Source organism: Zingiber officinale, chromosome 4B (assembly GCF_018446385.1).
Source record: "Zingiber officinale cultivar Zhangliang chromosome 4B, Zo_v1.1, whole genome shotgun sequence".
Lineage (NCBI taxonomy): Eukaryota > Viridiplantae > Streptophyta > Magnoliopsida > Zingiberales > Zingiberaceae > Zingiber > Zingiber officinale.
This window is the reverse complement of record NC_055993.1, coordinates 13,368,229-13,383,786: the sequence shown is the minus strand read 5'-3', so window position 1 is coordinate 13,383,786 and position 15,558 is coordinate 13,368,229. Positions and strand designations below refer to the sequence as shown.

Sequence of the window (15,558 nt, the reverse complement as noted above, 5' to 3'; positions counted from 1 at the left end):
ATAGCCCCGTCTTGAGTCCTCTGTGCCTTGCGAGCTTCTACTTTGACTATGTCAATATAGCATCGCCGAGAAACCCATTGCTCTCCTCTAACTTCCCCGACCTGCTCTCCCACGGGGAATTTGATTTTCTGGTGGAAAGTAGAGACAGCAGCTCGGAACTCATGTAGAGCTGATCGACCCAAAATAACGTTGTAGGAAGTGGGTGAATCTACTACAAGGAAGGTGCTCCTCCTGGTTCTTACTAATGGCTCGCTCCCCAAAGATATGGCCAACTTGATCTGGCCCATGGGCTTTACCTCATTACTAGTAAAGTCATACAAAGAAGTAGCCACCGGCTAGAGCTCGCTGGCATCGATCTGTATTTCTTTAAAAGCAGTCTTGAACAACACGTTGACAGAGCTCTCGGTGTCAACGAAGACCCTGGCCACGCGACTATTGGCTATGATGGCTTTAATGATAAGGGTGTCATCATGAGGCAGCTCAAGTCCTTCCAAGTCCTGTGGCCTAAAGCTGATGACAGGGCTAGCAGCCTGCTCCTGGCTGCATCCAACAGCATGGATCTCCAACCGGCGTTCATGGGACGTGCGTGCCCTGCCTGAATCTCCGTTGGTAGGTCCTCCAGAGATCATGCCAATATCCCGGATGGTCGCATTGCCTTGATTCTCAGCTTCGCGAGCTTCTCCTTGCTCCCCGGCGTGTCCTTGTTGTTGCATGCTTGACCCCCCTGATCTGCCTGGGGTCAGCTAACCTGTCCCGCTGCATTGTGTTGCTCCTCCATCATTATTTGGACCTGAGGAGCCAGCTCGGGGGGTGGTAGGCCCAGCTCAGCAGCACGACAAGAGTCACGAGCGAATTGAAAATAATCGCTGGTGGCATGTGTGTGCGACCGATGATAAGTACAATAGCGCAACCCCCAAGGCCCAGGTCGAGGAGGAGGGGGCATGAACTGCAGCTATGAGCGGGATCGGCCGAACATCCTAACCAGGGTGGAAAGTAGGTCGGGCATCCCGAGCACGCGGGAGAGGTTGAGCAGGCGGTTGGGGTACTCTTCTTTCTGGCTTGTTGGCAGAAGAAGGCGGTTGGTCTGCCTTCCTTCGAGCCACCTGCGCTTCTTCCACATTGATGTAGCTGGCCGCCTTCTCCAGCATCTCATCGAAATTCTTTACGGGATTTCTGATGAGATCCTTAAAGAATTCTCCTTCTGTCAGACCATGAGAGAAGGTGCTCATGAGTATTTCCGATGTGGCTGCGGGGATATCCTGGGCCACTTGGTTGAAGCGTTTGATATAGCTTCTTAACGGCTCAGAGGGCCCTTGCTTCAGAGCAAACAGACAATGGTCAGTTTTTTGATATTTCCTGCTGCTGATGAAGTGGCGCAGGAATGCGGTCTTGAAATCTAGAAAGCAGGTGAATGACCCATACGACAATCCATCGAACCATTTCTAGGCAGAGCCCAATAAGGTATTCATGAATACCCGACATTTAACGGCATTGCTGTACTGGTGTAACAGAGCCGCATTCCTGAACTAACAGAGGTGGTCTTCAGGATCTTTGCTGCCATCATATTCTCCGATAGCTGGGGGTCAGTACCCTTTGGGTAGCCTTTCCTCCAATATTTTGGAAGAGAATGGCACTTTCTCCTCCAACTCTACACGACATTCTTCTCGGGGGATGGTAGTCTTTCCCCTTTTCAAATCCTTGGGCAGAGAACTTTCTTCCACAGAAACTTGTGGTTGCTCGTTGTGGTTGTAGCAACCAGGATCTGGCTGGTAATAACCCTGGACGAGCTCTCTATAAAAGGCAAGAGGAAATTCCATGGGTTGTTTGCTTTTAGAACCTCGATCCGAGGCGTGGGCTGGTTCTTTAGAAATCTCAGGTAACTTTCGCGGTCTGGAAGTGGTAGTTTGTTGCTTTTCAGAGGCTGCCCACCTTTTGGCTTCTTTGAAGAGTTCATACTCTCTCACTATCATGGTTACATTGATTCTGCCAGAATCCTCCATCTTCACATTCTAGAGTAGGTAGCTGTGTTCCCACAGACGACGGCAAATTTGATCCCGTCATAAAGCTGAGTCAGACAGAGGCTGGCTGCGCTGTCCTTGGTGTTGACGGAAAGTCATAGAAGCGCCTGGTTGAGCTAGAACCTACCGGAATGGTTCTCATGAGCGGATGACGGGGGGTGATGACGGGGACGACGACGCGAGGGCTCTGCACACACTCAGACAAGCCGCCTCTACGTTAAAGACCAAGAACCAGGGAAAAAGTCCCCGGGTTAGGCCATCCGACGCTCAAGTCAAGTACTTTTTCCCTAGAAGCATAGTGAAAGGACGAAAAGTAAAAGACGAGAATGAAAAGACGAGTGAGCGTACCTGCGTAGAGACAAAGCCTCCCTTTTTATATGGCTGTGGGTACTTCTGGAGTCTGATAGGTGTCAGGGAATGTCGAGTGTCAGGATTTGTCTGGCGGTGAATGACACATGGCATCTTCCTATAGGTTTAAGGAGGAATCGGTGGGCAATGAGCCCTAGACCGTTAGTATATTCCCTGACATGTAGTGATTATTCTCTGACGGGTTGTTACGATTCCCTGGCTTGCTTGTCGTATAGTGTAGGCTCGCCCCAGTCTGTTAACCCTTGACTGGGTCCTCATACCTGCAAATCTTGACCTGTATGCACAAACTTGCCTTTCCTGACGCATTCCTTGGCTTGTTTTTTGTCCCGCAAATCCAGATTTGTACGTCCCGCCCTACATTTACCATTCGGTCTATCCCGGTAGATCCAGACCTGCGCCTACCGCCCTGCCCTTCAAGGCCTTCGCTTATCGTTCCTCAAGTCTCGTCCCGTATGCATGGCCCTGTTCTATATCTTATCCTGACCTGTAAGCCTTCGTCCACATATCTTGACCTGTATGTCTTTGGTACGTGTATCCTGTTCTATATATCTTGTCATGTAGATCCCGACCTGTAAGCCTTAGTCCATATATCGTGACCTGTATGTCTTTGGTCCGTATATCCTGCTCTGAGAGCCTTGGTTTATGTGCCCCGACCTGTATGCCTTGGTCCGTGTGTCCTATTCCGCAAATCTATAAGTCCTGACCTGTAATCCTTGGTTTGCATATCCCGACCTCTATGCTTTGACCCGTGTATCCTGTGTCGCAAGTCTATAAGTCCTGACCTATAATCCTTGGTTTGCATATCCCGACCTGTACGCTTTGATCCGTGTATTCTGTGTCGCAAGTCTATAAGTCCTGACCTGTAATCCTTGGTTTGCATATCCCGACCTGTACGCTTTGGTCCGTGTATCCTGTGCCCTAAGTCTATAAGTCCTGACCTGTAATCCTTGGTTTGAATATCCTGACCTGTACGCTTTGATCTGTGTATCCTATGCCGCAAGTCTATAAGTCCTGACCTGTAATCCTTGGTTTGCATATCCCGACCTGTACGCTTTGATTCGTGTATTTTGTTCTGCAAGTCTATAAGTCCTGGCTTGTAATCCTTCGTCCACATATCCTGACCTGTATGTCTTACCTTCCGAGTTCCTACTTGACATGTAGGCGTAATACCAGCATGCCACTTGTGCCCGACCAGGACCATCCTATAACCTGGCCCTTGAACCCCACGTAGGCAGAACTTTTGACCTCCACGTAGGCCGAACTTTTGACCACCACGTAGGCTTGACTTCTGACCGTCACGTGAGCTTGACTTTTGACTGCCTCGTGGGCTTGACTTCTGACCGCCCTGAGGGCTTGACTTCCGACAACGTCCGCTGTCCGACCCCACTATCATGCACCGTATCAACATATGCTAATTTAGTATTTACCAAAGAACATATCTTTTTAAGTGCATTTTCTATTTTATCCTTATGACAAATCTAACTTTTTTCTTTACCGTAGTTTCTTACTCTCTCTTCTATTTACTCTCTCCTATGCACGCAAATCTAATTTTCCCTCTCCGCTCTTCTCTTTCCTCTTTTTTTTTCCATGTGTGCATGTATAACATAGGCTTGATATTTAAATCATATCAGTTCCACAACGTTTAGAGTTTAGTTGCTTTTTTGATAACCTTTTAATACATTTGGAGAAGTTGAAATAATCAGATGATATATTTGAATTCTTTGCAATCCCAGAAATCAACAGAAACTAATCCATTATTTATTTCGACTTCTACGGAGGTGTAAAATTGTAATAATGATGAATTGGCAAAAATCCTCATGTGTGGGTCTGATATGATTCATATAAGGCCCAACGTATGAGGATTGTTTTACTGATTCTTTCTTATTATATTTTTAACATATTTTAGAAGTTAAAATAAACAATGGATAGTATATTTGAACTTCTTATAACATCAGAAATCCATACGAACTGAAATGGATGCAATCAGAGCTCTCTAGGTCTATTAGTGGGTTTTGACCAAAACTCACTGATCGACCTAGATACCTCAGATTGCAGTCATTTCAAGTCCTGTGGATTTCTAAAATTGCAAGGAGTCCAAATATACTCTCTATTGTTATTTTTGGTATTCCTAGTGATGGACCAGAGGTTTTGAAAAAACTAAATCTCTCTTTCTTTCTTTTTTTTCCTTTTATCTTTTTTTTCTATTGTTGGGTCTGATATGAAGAGATATCAAAATCTCTGGTCCACAAATAGGAATGCCAAAAATAAAAATGGAGAGCATATTTGGACTCCTTTCAATTTTAGAAATCCACAGGACCTTAAATGACTGCAATCTAAAGTCTTTAGGTCGATCAGTGGGTTTTGGTCAAAACTTACTGATAACCTAGAGAACTCCGATTGCACCCATTTCAGTTCCTGTGGATTTCTGATGTTGCAAGGAGTTCAAATATACTCTCCATTATTATTTTTGGCATTCCTAATAGTTGAATTTGAAAAACCTAAATCTCTCTTTCTTTTTTTTCTTTTTTTTTTTCTGTTGTTGGGTCTGATATCTCCCCATATCAGGCCTACAGACTCAACATGAGTCTGATCTCCTATAACAGGGTTGAAAAAAAATTGAAAAAAAAGTTAAAAAAAAAAAGAAGATAAAACAGAGGACAGGAAATAGAAGATACGTTGTATGAATGAGAGGAAAGAGAAGAGAGAGAAATGACAAATAAAAGAAAAAAATCAATTAAATTTGTTAAAATGATAGAATAGAAAGGTCATTATAAAAAGGTACGCATTTTAATAAATATTAAAGTAATGTACATTTGTTTTTAGTAAATTTAAAAATTAAAATATATCTTTTGATAAATTATCGTTTGATATTTAATAGTGGTGCGGTTATATATATATATATATATATATATATATATATATATATATATATATATATATATATATATATATATATATATAAAGGGGATGGATGTCATGTGCAGGAGAAACGTATTCATATTGTGTTTTTTTTGCTGTATATAAAATATTAAAGAAGACATCGTGCCATCTTTATCCTTCGAGGAGACTTTCACATCTATCAGCGTGAGGTGATTTTTCAACGCTAATTAATGAAAGTTTACACTATGCTAAAAGAACTTTCTTCTTCATTTTCCTTCCCAATTATTTATTTATTTTATTTTATGATAATTAAGATATCCGACCCTTTTTAATCATTGAAGTGACCGATTGCCACTAAATCAACTAAATTAAATTGGAAATGTAGATAGTGCTAAGGACATCTCAACGCCACAAATAATTTAAACTCATTGTGTCTCATTCGTTCAAATATGGAAGATAAATTTTTTTGAATTCCTTATATTTTTCAACGCTAAGTGCATAAAAAGTCTTACGATATTGATGTTCTTACCATTTATAGTCCGAAGCTCAAAATGATCCATTTATGATATAAATGTACTAACTCATAATTTATAGGTAATTGATGGTTACTCTAATGTTTTGGGTCAATTTTTAACGGAAATAAAATACATTAGATTTACCTCATATAAAACACTCCTATGTTAAAATAAAATATCTTTATAATTTATCTATCTAAATTTAATTTAATTGAGTAACGATACTATATTAATTTTTTTTCATAATAATCTTTAGATTCATAATATTAATTATATATAAAATATTAAATGCCACAACGAAGGCGGCTTTCACATTTTATTTTATTTTTTATGAAAGAGTCAACAAGGTGACGGTTCCATTTTTGCTTCCATAAATAAATAATAGATAAATTCTTTTAATTTTTAGTACAATGATAGATTTTTCCGTCAGCTTCAAAAAATAATACATGTATTAACATAGTTAGAGATAGCGCATATCTTCATAAAAAACAAAATAAGAGCATTTATTTTATAGTTATAAAATAAATAATAACGCCCCTGGTTTCCTTCCTTAGCTTCCGACTACTCCCTTTATAAAAATTCAATTTTCATTGGGAATTAAGACTAGAATTCCTCTATAAAATCAGACCAACATGCAGATGGCTCTTCAGGCTTTTCAAAATCATATTCAAGTCAGAACTTGTTAATACTCCATCAGTCAAGGTTTTGGAAGAAGACGTGGTTGTTGATCGCAGGCTTCGATCCCAGTTTTTGGGGTTACTATTTTATTACAAATCAAAAATCACATGTATCTATCTATACACATCATCCAATCGATATATTTTCTATCTTTTAAATTCATAATCTCTTTTATTATTTTCAATGTGAGATTTTTATTATATTTCCAATATTTTTAACCCTTGAAACTCTACTTTTAGAGTTCCTAAATTTCTTTGGTCTTCTTATGTCAAAAATCCTTGGATAAATAATTTTACTTATCCCTTGTTGGATAATCCTCGATGTTGAAACATTTTTCTTCACATTCTCTTTGTATTCCTTCTCTTTTTCTTCAGTCCGAGAAGAAGTACCAAGTCTCTCTTTGTATCCATCTTCAATCATGTTCTATATATCTTGTGAAAAAAGATGGTTTTCATTTGAAAATTTCAGTAATCATAATGCTCTCCTTTGAAAATTAGAATCTAACTTGCTGGGTATAAGAAAATAGAGTTTGGAGTTGATAAAATCATCTTTTCTTATAATTAATAGATGCGAATGCTGTTTCCAAGCACGCCTTGTAACGACCCGCCTTCTACTAACTAAGCTGTAAGGCCGATCGTCACATTATGCTGTGCTAAACTATTCCCTGACCACCATTAGATCTAGCTGCGGAAGCTGTACTAACTGAAATTTTGCTAAACTACTAACATTTCTTGGTTCTATACATGCTAAGGGGTGTAAACTAACTATTCATAACATGTTTTACCTTCCCCATGGTCAAGGAACTGAACTTAAACATTTTCCCGCTGTTATTAGACCTCCCAATCGATCCACCGATCGATTGGAATAGTCGGATCGATCCGGTGATCGATTCAGCCGACTACTGTATGCGGGACATAGGTTGGATCGATCCAGCGATCGATCAAATTTGGATCGATCGGCTGATCGATCCAGGCTGGTCAATCGATCCAGTGATCGATCCCAGAGCTCTCTGTTCGCGACGGAAATGGCTGGATCGATAGGCTGATCGATCCAGAGGCCTACTGTTCGCGGAACAGATTGCCCAATTGATCAGCTGATCGATTGGGAACCCTCGAATCGATCAGCTGATCGATTCGAGTTACTGATTTCGTGCCAAATGTCTGATTTCAGCACTGTTTCGTGCCTCAACCACATTACCAGTTCTAAAATGACTAGGAAACACTCTACCAATAACAAATAACATCCAAACATCATAAAGGAGGTGTTCTAAGCATAATAGAGTACATAGTTACCTAATTCATGACAACTAACATACTAAAGTGCAAATGATAAAAACACTGAAAAGTTCTAATGTTTGAAACAAAGCTTGTTAAGGTTCCCTAAGATCTCTATTCCAAGTTCCTGCCCACACACATCTTCGTAGCATTGCCCTCCAGCCTCCGCTAATCCATCTTTCCTTTACCTTTATCTGCAGTATAAGGAAAAGAAAGTATCTATAAGCTTTCACTTAGTAAGAAACCATCTACTCACAAAAACATGCATACGATAAATTCATGCTTTGAAAGATGCTGAATGAAAACATGATGGAGAGTGCTAGGCATAGCATACTATCATACAAGACATAAAAACCAAGAGCTACTCATGGCAATAACTGAAGTATCAACAAGAAGAACTAAACTGAATCATAACTGAGTTAACTAAAGCTGAACTAAAACTGATTTCAAAACATAATCATATAACTGATTGTGAGTTTGGAAAGCTATTACCATAATAGATCAAAATACATAATCATATTGCTAATGGGCCCGACAACTGTACATGCTATGCGCGCATCCTTAACTAGACCCGGGGTTGCAAGTCCCGAATTTAGTAAGGTTTACTAAGTTATCTAACCCTAGGGACCGACTATGGGAGCCCAACCCAATGGATATCTAATCCTGTACAGTGCCCCTACTGAAAGTAAAATACTGGATCATAGCTAACTAATTTATCTTACTTTTACTAGGTTATCTGAACCTAGAGACTATGGGTGCCCGCCCATTGGACCGTAGTCCCATATATGCTGTAGCAAGACTAACTAAGCTATTTTAAATGTTTCTATTGCATTTACTGAGCTATTAAAAATGTCTACTGTAGCACTTTACTGAGCTAAGCATTTTATCAAACACTTAGTGTGCTCCAACTCTCCTCTCTATTAGGGAGATCACCTCTAGGCACCCGACATCATCTAGAATCTCCAACTGAAAGGAGAAAACGTGTCTGGCCCATCTAGAGGTGCTCAACTAGATCCCTAAATCCGCGAGGAGGGTTAAATACACCCTATGCGTCGAAAAATCTACATATGGCTAAATTAAAAGCATTCAATCGTACGAAAAGCTACTTATACTGCAGGTGAGGGGTTTCTTACCTCGTACGCTAATTTCTTACAATTCTATTCGCTAGAATTCCGGTGGAGACGATCCTTTCGACGATCTTCTCGTGTCTACACGTTCCTCTCGCGGAGGGGAGCGTCCTCGTGTCGAAGTCATCGCCGGAAAGTGCCCTTGGGCGGAGCCCTAGCCTTCCTTGTGGTTGGCGCCGAGAGAGGGAGAAAAGAGAGAAGGGTCGGCGGAATTAGGTTGGGAAGAGGAGAGATCACGTTAAAAATTAACTTCTCACCAATTAATTCCCTATTTGTATTAAGTAGATATTTCGGCCCAACTTAAACTTAAATAAAATTGATTCCCTTTCCTTTCAGCACGGCCCTGCTGGGTTCAACTGGTTACTAGCATTATCCCTAAGCCATAGGTCTCGGGTTCAATCCCCGCTTAGGCCGTTTTCGTTTTCTATTTATTTTTGCTACTTCCGCTACTCTATAAATTCTGGAAAAATATCTAAAAATTTCAGAATAATTATAGAATATTTCTAATATAGTTTTGAGAATTTTCGGGCGTTACAATCCCCCATACCTTATAAAAAGTTCGTCCTCGAACTTAGAATAATTCTGGGTACTTCTGTCTCATGCTGGCTTCTGTCTCCCAAGTTGACTCTTCTGCTGTGCGACTGTGCCAAATAACCTTGACTAATGGTACTTCCTTGTTCCGCAATTTCTTAACTGCTCGGTCTATTATCTGAATAGGCCGACAGTCATAGCTGAGGTCTTCGCGGATCTGTACCGACTGGGGCTCAATCACCTGGGTGGCATCTGGGGTATGCTTCTTCAGCATAGAGACATCAAATATGTTGTGGACAGCTGACATTTCCTGGGGTAGCTCTAGCTCATATGCTACCTTGCCCACTCTTCTGCTGATGAGGTATGGTCCCACATATCTAGGACTTAGCTTGCCCTTCTTCCCAAAACACATTACTCCCTTCATGGGAGCTACTCTGAGGAACACTGAATCCCCAACTGAAAACTCTAAAGGTCTGCGCCGTGTATCAGCATAGCTTTTCTGGCGGCTCTGAGCTGTCTCTATCCTCTGGCGGATCTGCTGTATAGCTGCTGTGGTATCTGCCACTAGATCTGTCTGAAGTTCTAGTTCTTTCTGTTCACCACTCTCATACCAGCAGATTGGAGATCTACACCTTCGCCCATAGAGAGCCTCGTAAGGTGCCATGCCGATAGTGGCCTGATAGTTGTTGTTGTATGCAAATTCTGCTAAGCTCAGATATTTGCACCAACTTCCCTTGAAGTCTAGGGCACATGCTCGGAGCATATCTTCGAGTACCTGATTTACCCGCTCCGTCTGACCATCTGTCTGAGGATGGAAAGCTGTGCTAAATTTTAACTTCGTGCCCAAAGCTGTTTGTACACACTCCCAGAAGTGTGAGGTGAACCTACTGTCTCTGTCTGAAATAATGGTTCGTGGGACTCCATGCAGCCTGACGATCTCCTTGAGATACAACTGAGCTAGCTGCTCCATGGAATAGGATATTCTGATAGCTAGGAAGTGGGCTGATTTAGTCAACCTGTTGACTATTACCCAGATGGTGTCGAAACTATTCGTGGTTCTGGGTAGTCCCACTATAAAATCCATAGAAATGTCTTCCCACTTCCATTCTGGAATCTGAATAGGCTGCAGAACTCCTCCTGGTCTCTGATATTCTGCCTTGACCCTCTGACAAGTCAGACAGGTGCTGACATATCTAGCGATGTCCCTCTTCATCCCAGGCCACCAAAATCACTTCTTCAAGTCTTGGTACATTTTGGTGGAACCAGGATGCATCGCATAAGGAGTCCTGTGAGCCTCATCTAGAATTTGCCTCCGTAGTTCCTCCTGATCTGGAACACAGAGTCTGTCGCCAAAGTACACTACCCCGCTATTGGACGCTCTGAACTCTCCACCTCCTGATTCTGCTATCCCTTGCTTAATTCTCTGAATTTCAGGATCCTGCTCCTGAGCTGTCTGGATATCATCAAGTAGGGTGGATGCTAGTGTCATAGTAGAGAGCTGTCCGACTATGAGTTCGAGACCGAAATCTGAGATCTCCTTCTGTAGGGGCGGTGACATGGCTGCTAGAGATAATAGGGCAGCACTGGACTTCCTACTGAGTGCGTCTGCTACCCTATTTGCTTTTCCTGGGTGGTAGAGGATGTCTATATCGTAGTCTTTGACCAGCTCTAGCCATCTGCGCTGTCGCATATTCAGATCCTTCTGAGTGAAGAAGTACTTCAGACTTTGATGATCTGTATACACTCTGCACTGAGCTCCATACAAGTAATGTCTCCAAATTTTGAGAGCGAACACTACTGCTGCAAGCTCAAGGTCATGAGTAGGATAGTTCTTCTCATAATCCTTGAGTTGTCTGGAGGCGTAGGCGATCACCTTGCCATCTTGCATCAGCACTGCTCCTAGTCCCAACTTCGAGGCATCACTATATATGTCAAAGCTATCTACGTTCTCTGGCAGAGTCAGAATAGGTGCACTGGTCAATCTCCTTTTCAGCTCGCTGAAACTGTTCTCGCAGTCCTCTGTCTACTGAAATTTTCTGTTCTTTCTGGTAAGAGCTGTCAGTGGGGAGGCTATCCTGGAGAAGTCCTCTACGAATTTCCTGTAGTAACCCGCTAATCCCAGGAAACTTCTGATCTCGCTGGCGTTCTTGGGTCTTTTCCAGTTGCTCACAGCTTCTATCTTACCGGGGTCTACCATGATACCATCCTTTGAGATGATGTGACCTAGGAAGGACACCTGATCTAGCCAAAATTCACATTTTGTGAACTTGGCGTACAGCTGATTCTGCTGAAGGGTCTGCAATACTATTTTCAAGTGCTTTGCATGTTCTTCCTGAGTTCTGGAATAGATAAGAATGTCATCGATGAACACGATAACGAACTTATCTAAATATTCCTTGAATACCCTGTTCATAAGATCCATGAAAGTAGCTGGAGCATTTGTCACACCAAAGGGCATGACTACGAACTCGTAGTGTCCGTATCTAGTCCTGAATGCTGTCTTGGGTATATTCCCTTCTTTAACTTTCACCTGATGATAACCTGATCGGAGGTTTATCTTAGAGAACACTGCTGCTCCCTTTAGCTGATCGAACAGGTCATTAATTCTGGGAAGAGAATACCTGTTCTTGATGGTGACTTGGTTCAGTGCTCTGTAATCTATGCACAGACGCATGCTTCCGTCCTTCTTCTTCACGAACAATACAGGCGCTCCCCATGGTGAGTGACTAGGACGGATGAAGCCATTGTCAAGCAGCTCCTGTAGTTGCTCATGAAGTTCTTTTAGTTCTGCTGGAGCCATGCGGTAAGGTGCTTTGGAGATAGGATTTGTACCGGGGATGAGTTCTATCTCAAATTCGATCTCCCTGTCTGGTGCTAGACCTGGTAACTCTTCAGGGAAGACTGTTGGGTAGTCACATATGACTCGGACCTCTGCTAGCTGTTGGTCCTTGTCCTGACTGGTACTGACTACATGTGCTAAAAATCCCGTACATCCTGAATCTATTAATCTCTATGCCTTCATAGCTGAGAGAAACCTCTTGGCCTTTCTCTTGGATTCTCCAATGTACTCAAACTACACTTCTGCTTCAGGTTGGAATATGACTTTCTATTTACAGCACTCTATGGAGGCACCGTATCTGACCAGGAAGTCCATTCCAAAGATGACATCGTAGTCAGTCATATCTAGCACTATCAGATCGAGCTCTCTGTCTGCTATAGTAACTGATATTGCTCTGAGCCAATGCGTAGATGCCATAATTTCTCCCGAAGGTAATGTCGTCAGAAACTAACTACTGAGTACTTCTGGAGGTATTGCTAACTTATTTGCGAATGCCCAGGCTATATAAGAATGGGTTGCCCCAGTATCGAATAAGACAGTTGCTATTTGCTGAAAAATACTAATCTGACCTGTAACAACTGTCGAGGCATTTGCTACGTCCTCTCTGGTGAGTGAGTAAATCCTCGCATTGGTCATAGCTGAAGGAGCTTCTAATCTGCCCTGGCTGATATGTGGACCATCTAAAGCGGCCTGCATCTGATGTAACTGAGCTGGCTGGCCTCTATACTGAATCGGTGTAGCTGAGGAAGACTGATCTTGTTTGGACACTGCTTGGCCATATGCCCTTCCTGTCCGCATTCAAAGCATCCCCGTGTGCCCTTACGACAAACTCCAGGATGGAATTTCCCACAAGTAGCACACTTTGGATAACTGGGCTGCTTACTGGCTGGCCCTCCTTTTGGGTAACTCCCTGGTTTGCGCTTGTTGCTGGAGTTCCCTTTCCAATTAGAGCCATGAGAACTGTGACCTTACTGTTTTTGAGTGATTGAGCCTCCTTGACCTTTAGCTTCTGAGAGGACCTGCTTCTGCTGCTTGATGCTATTCTGGTAATGCTCAGTGATTAGAGCACTGCTCACTAACTCTTCTGTGGTTTGTGGCCTATGAACGCCACCAGCCACGTTCATTGCTATTTCCGGCCTCAGCATCTTGAGCATCAACCGGATTCGTTCCCTTTCTTTGCTGACTAACTCAGGGCATAGACGAGCCAATCTGTTGAATTTCTTCACGGCTTCCTCCACTGAGAGGTTGCCCTGGCGAAACTCAGTGAACTCGTCATAATGGCGGTTTGTGACCCGCGTGTGAAAGAACTCCTCAAAGAATTCTTTCTCGAAGTCTGCCCATGTCATCTGATTTACTGGGCGCTTCGCTCTGATTCTCTCTCACCACATGCATGCATCTCCTGTCAGACAGAAGGAGGCGCACTTCACCTTCTCGTGTTCTGGCCAGTCTAGAAGCTCCATCGTACTCTCCAGTGTTTTGAACCAGGCTTGTGCATCCCATGGTTCACTGGTGCCTGAGAAGTTCTCTGGCTTGACTCTCTGCCACTGGATCAAATAGGCTTCTCTCTTTGCCTCTACTGCTGCTAGGGCTACTGGTGCTGTAGGCTGGACTGGTGGAACCTCTAAGACTACTGGTGTTGCCAAGTTTGGCTCCAGGGTGACAGTGGGAGTGTTCTGCTGACTAGTCTTTAAGGTGGCTATTTCCTGTTGTTGTTCTGCTAGCTGCTGCTGTAACTGAGCCACTAGTGCTGTAAGGTCTGGGGGAGGCACTGAACTGCCTGCCTCATGCTGGGGCTCAGTGGCTGGTGCCCTTCTAGCTGGACGTCCTCGTGCCATTTCTAAAGACATAGAGGACATACATAACTAATACAATCATGTTTATGTAACTACAATCACTAACATGTTAGGTACTATCATCAATCAACATGCTACAGTATCTATAAACATGAAAGAAAGAACATAATAAAGTGAGAGACGTTTCTTACTTGGAAGCTGCAGGTTCAATGCTGATGTGTGTGTAGGAAGTATGGAACACTACTCGGATACCACTCTGTAACGACCCGCCTTCTACTAACTAAGCTGTAAGGCCGATCGTCACATTATGCTGTGCTAAACTATTCCCTGACCACCATTAGATCTAGGTGCGGAAGCTGTAGTAACTGAAATTTTGCTAAACTACTAACATTTCTTGGTTCTATACATGCTAAGGGGTGTAAACTAACTATTCATAACATGTTTTACCTTCCCCATGGTCAAGGAACTGAACTTAAATATTTTTCCGCTGTTATCAGACCTCCCAATCGATCCACCGATCGATTGGAATAGTCGGATCGATCCGGTGATCGATTCAGCAGACTACTGTATGCGGGACATATGTTGGATCGATCCAGCGATCGATCCAGTACGCTACTGTGCTCGGGGCAATAATTTGAATCGATCGGCTGATCGATCCAGGCTGGTCAATCGATCCAGTGATCGATCCCAGAGCTCTCTGTTCGTGACGGAAATGGCTGGATCGATCGGCTGATCGATCCAGAGGCCTACTGTTCGCGGAACAGATTGCCCAATCGATCAGCTGATCGATTGGGAACCCTCGAATCGATCAGCTGATCGATTCGAGTTACTGATTTCGTGCCAAATGTCTGATTTCAGCACTGTTTCGTGCCTCAACCACATTACCAGTTCTAAAATGACTAGTAAACACTCTACCAATAACAAATAACATCCTAATATCATAAAGGAGGTGTTCTAAGCATAATAGAGTGCATAGTTACCTAATTCATGACAACTAACATACTGAAGTGCAAATGATAAAAATACTGAAAAGTTCTAATGTTTGAAACAAAGCTTGTTAAGGTTCCCTAAGATCTCTATTCCAAGTTCCTGCCCACACACATCTTCGTAGCATTGCCCTCCAGCCTCCGCTAATCCATCTTTCTTTTACCTTTATCTGCAGTATAAGGAAATGAAAGTATCTATAAGCTTTCACTTAGTAAGAAACCATATACTCACAAAAACATGCATACGATAAATTCATGCTTTGAAATATGCTAAATGAAAACATGATGGAGAGTGCTAGGCATGGCATACTATCATACAAGACATAAAAACCAAGAGCTACTCATGGCAATAACTGAAGTATCAACAAGAAGAATTAAACTGAATCATAACTGAGTTAACTAAATCTGAACTAAAACTAATTTCAAAACATAATCATATAACTGATTGTGAGTTTGGAAAGCTATTACCATAATAGATCAAAATACATAATCATATTGCTAATGGGCCCGGCAACTGTACATGTTATGCGCGCATCCTTAACTAGACC

At 42.5% G+C, this 15,558-nt stretch overlaps 1 protein-coding gene across 1 annotated transcript; it reads right to left on the bottom strand.

Moving 5' to 3' along the window:
- Positions 1 to 977: 977 nt before the first annotated feature.
- On the bottom strand, positions 978 to 1,561 carry LOC121978121. The gene is made up of 2 exons (XM_042530500.1): positions 1,501 to 1,561; positions 978 to 1,396 (listed from the first exon to the last, which is right to left on the bottom strand). Exons 1-2 carry the CDS (start codon positions 1,559 to 1,561, stop codon positions 978 to 980), a joined length of 480 nt encoding a protein of 159 aa, XP_042386434.1.
- Positions 1,562 to 15,558: the final 13,997 nt, after the last annotated feature.

Excerpts from the sequence above, each read along its gene's own strand:
- LOC121978121 (XM_042530500.1), bottom strand. The coding sequence starts at position 1,561 with ATGGCAGCAAAGATCCTGAAGACCACCTCTGTTAGTTCAGGAATGCGG. Across the intron at positions 1,397-1,500 it reads AATGCGGCTCTGTTACACCA|ATTTCAAGACCGCATTCCTG; the intron begins GTACAGCAATGC and ends CCTGCTTTCTAG.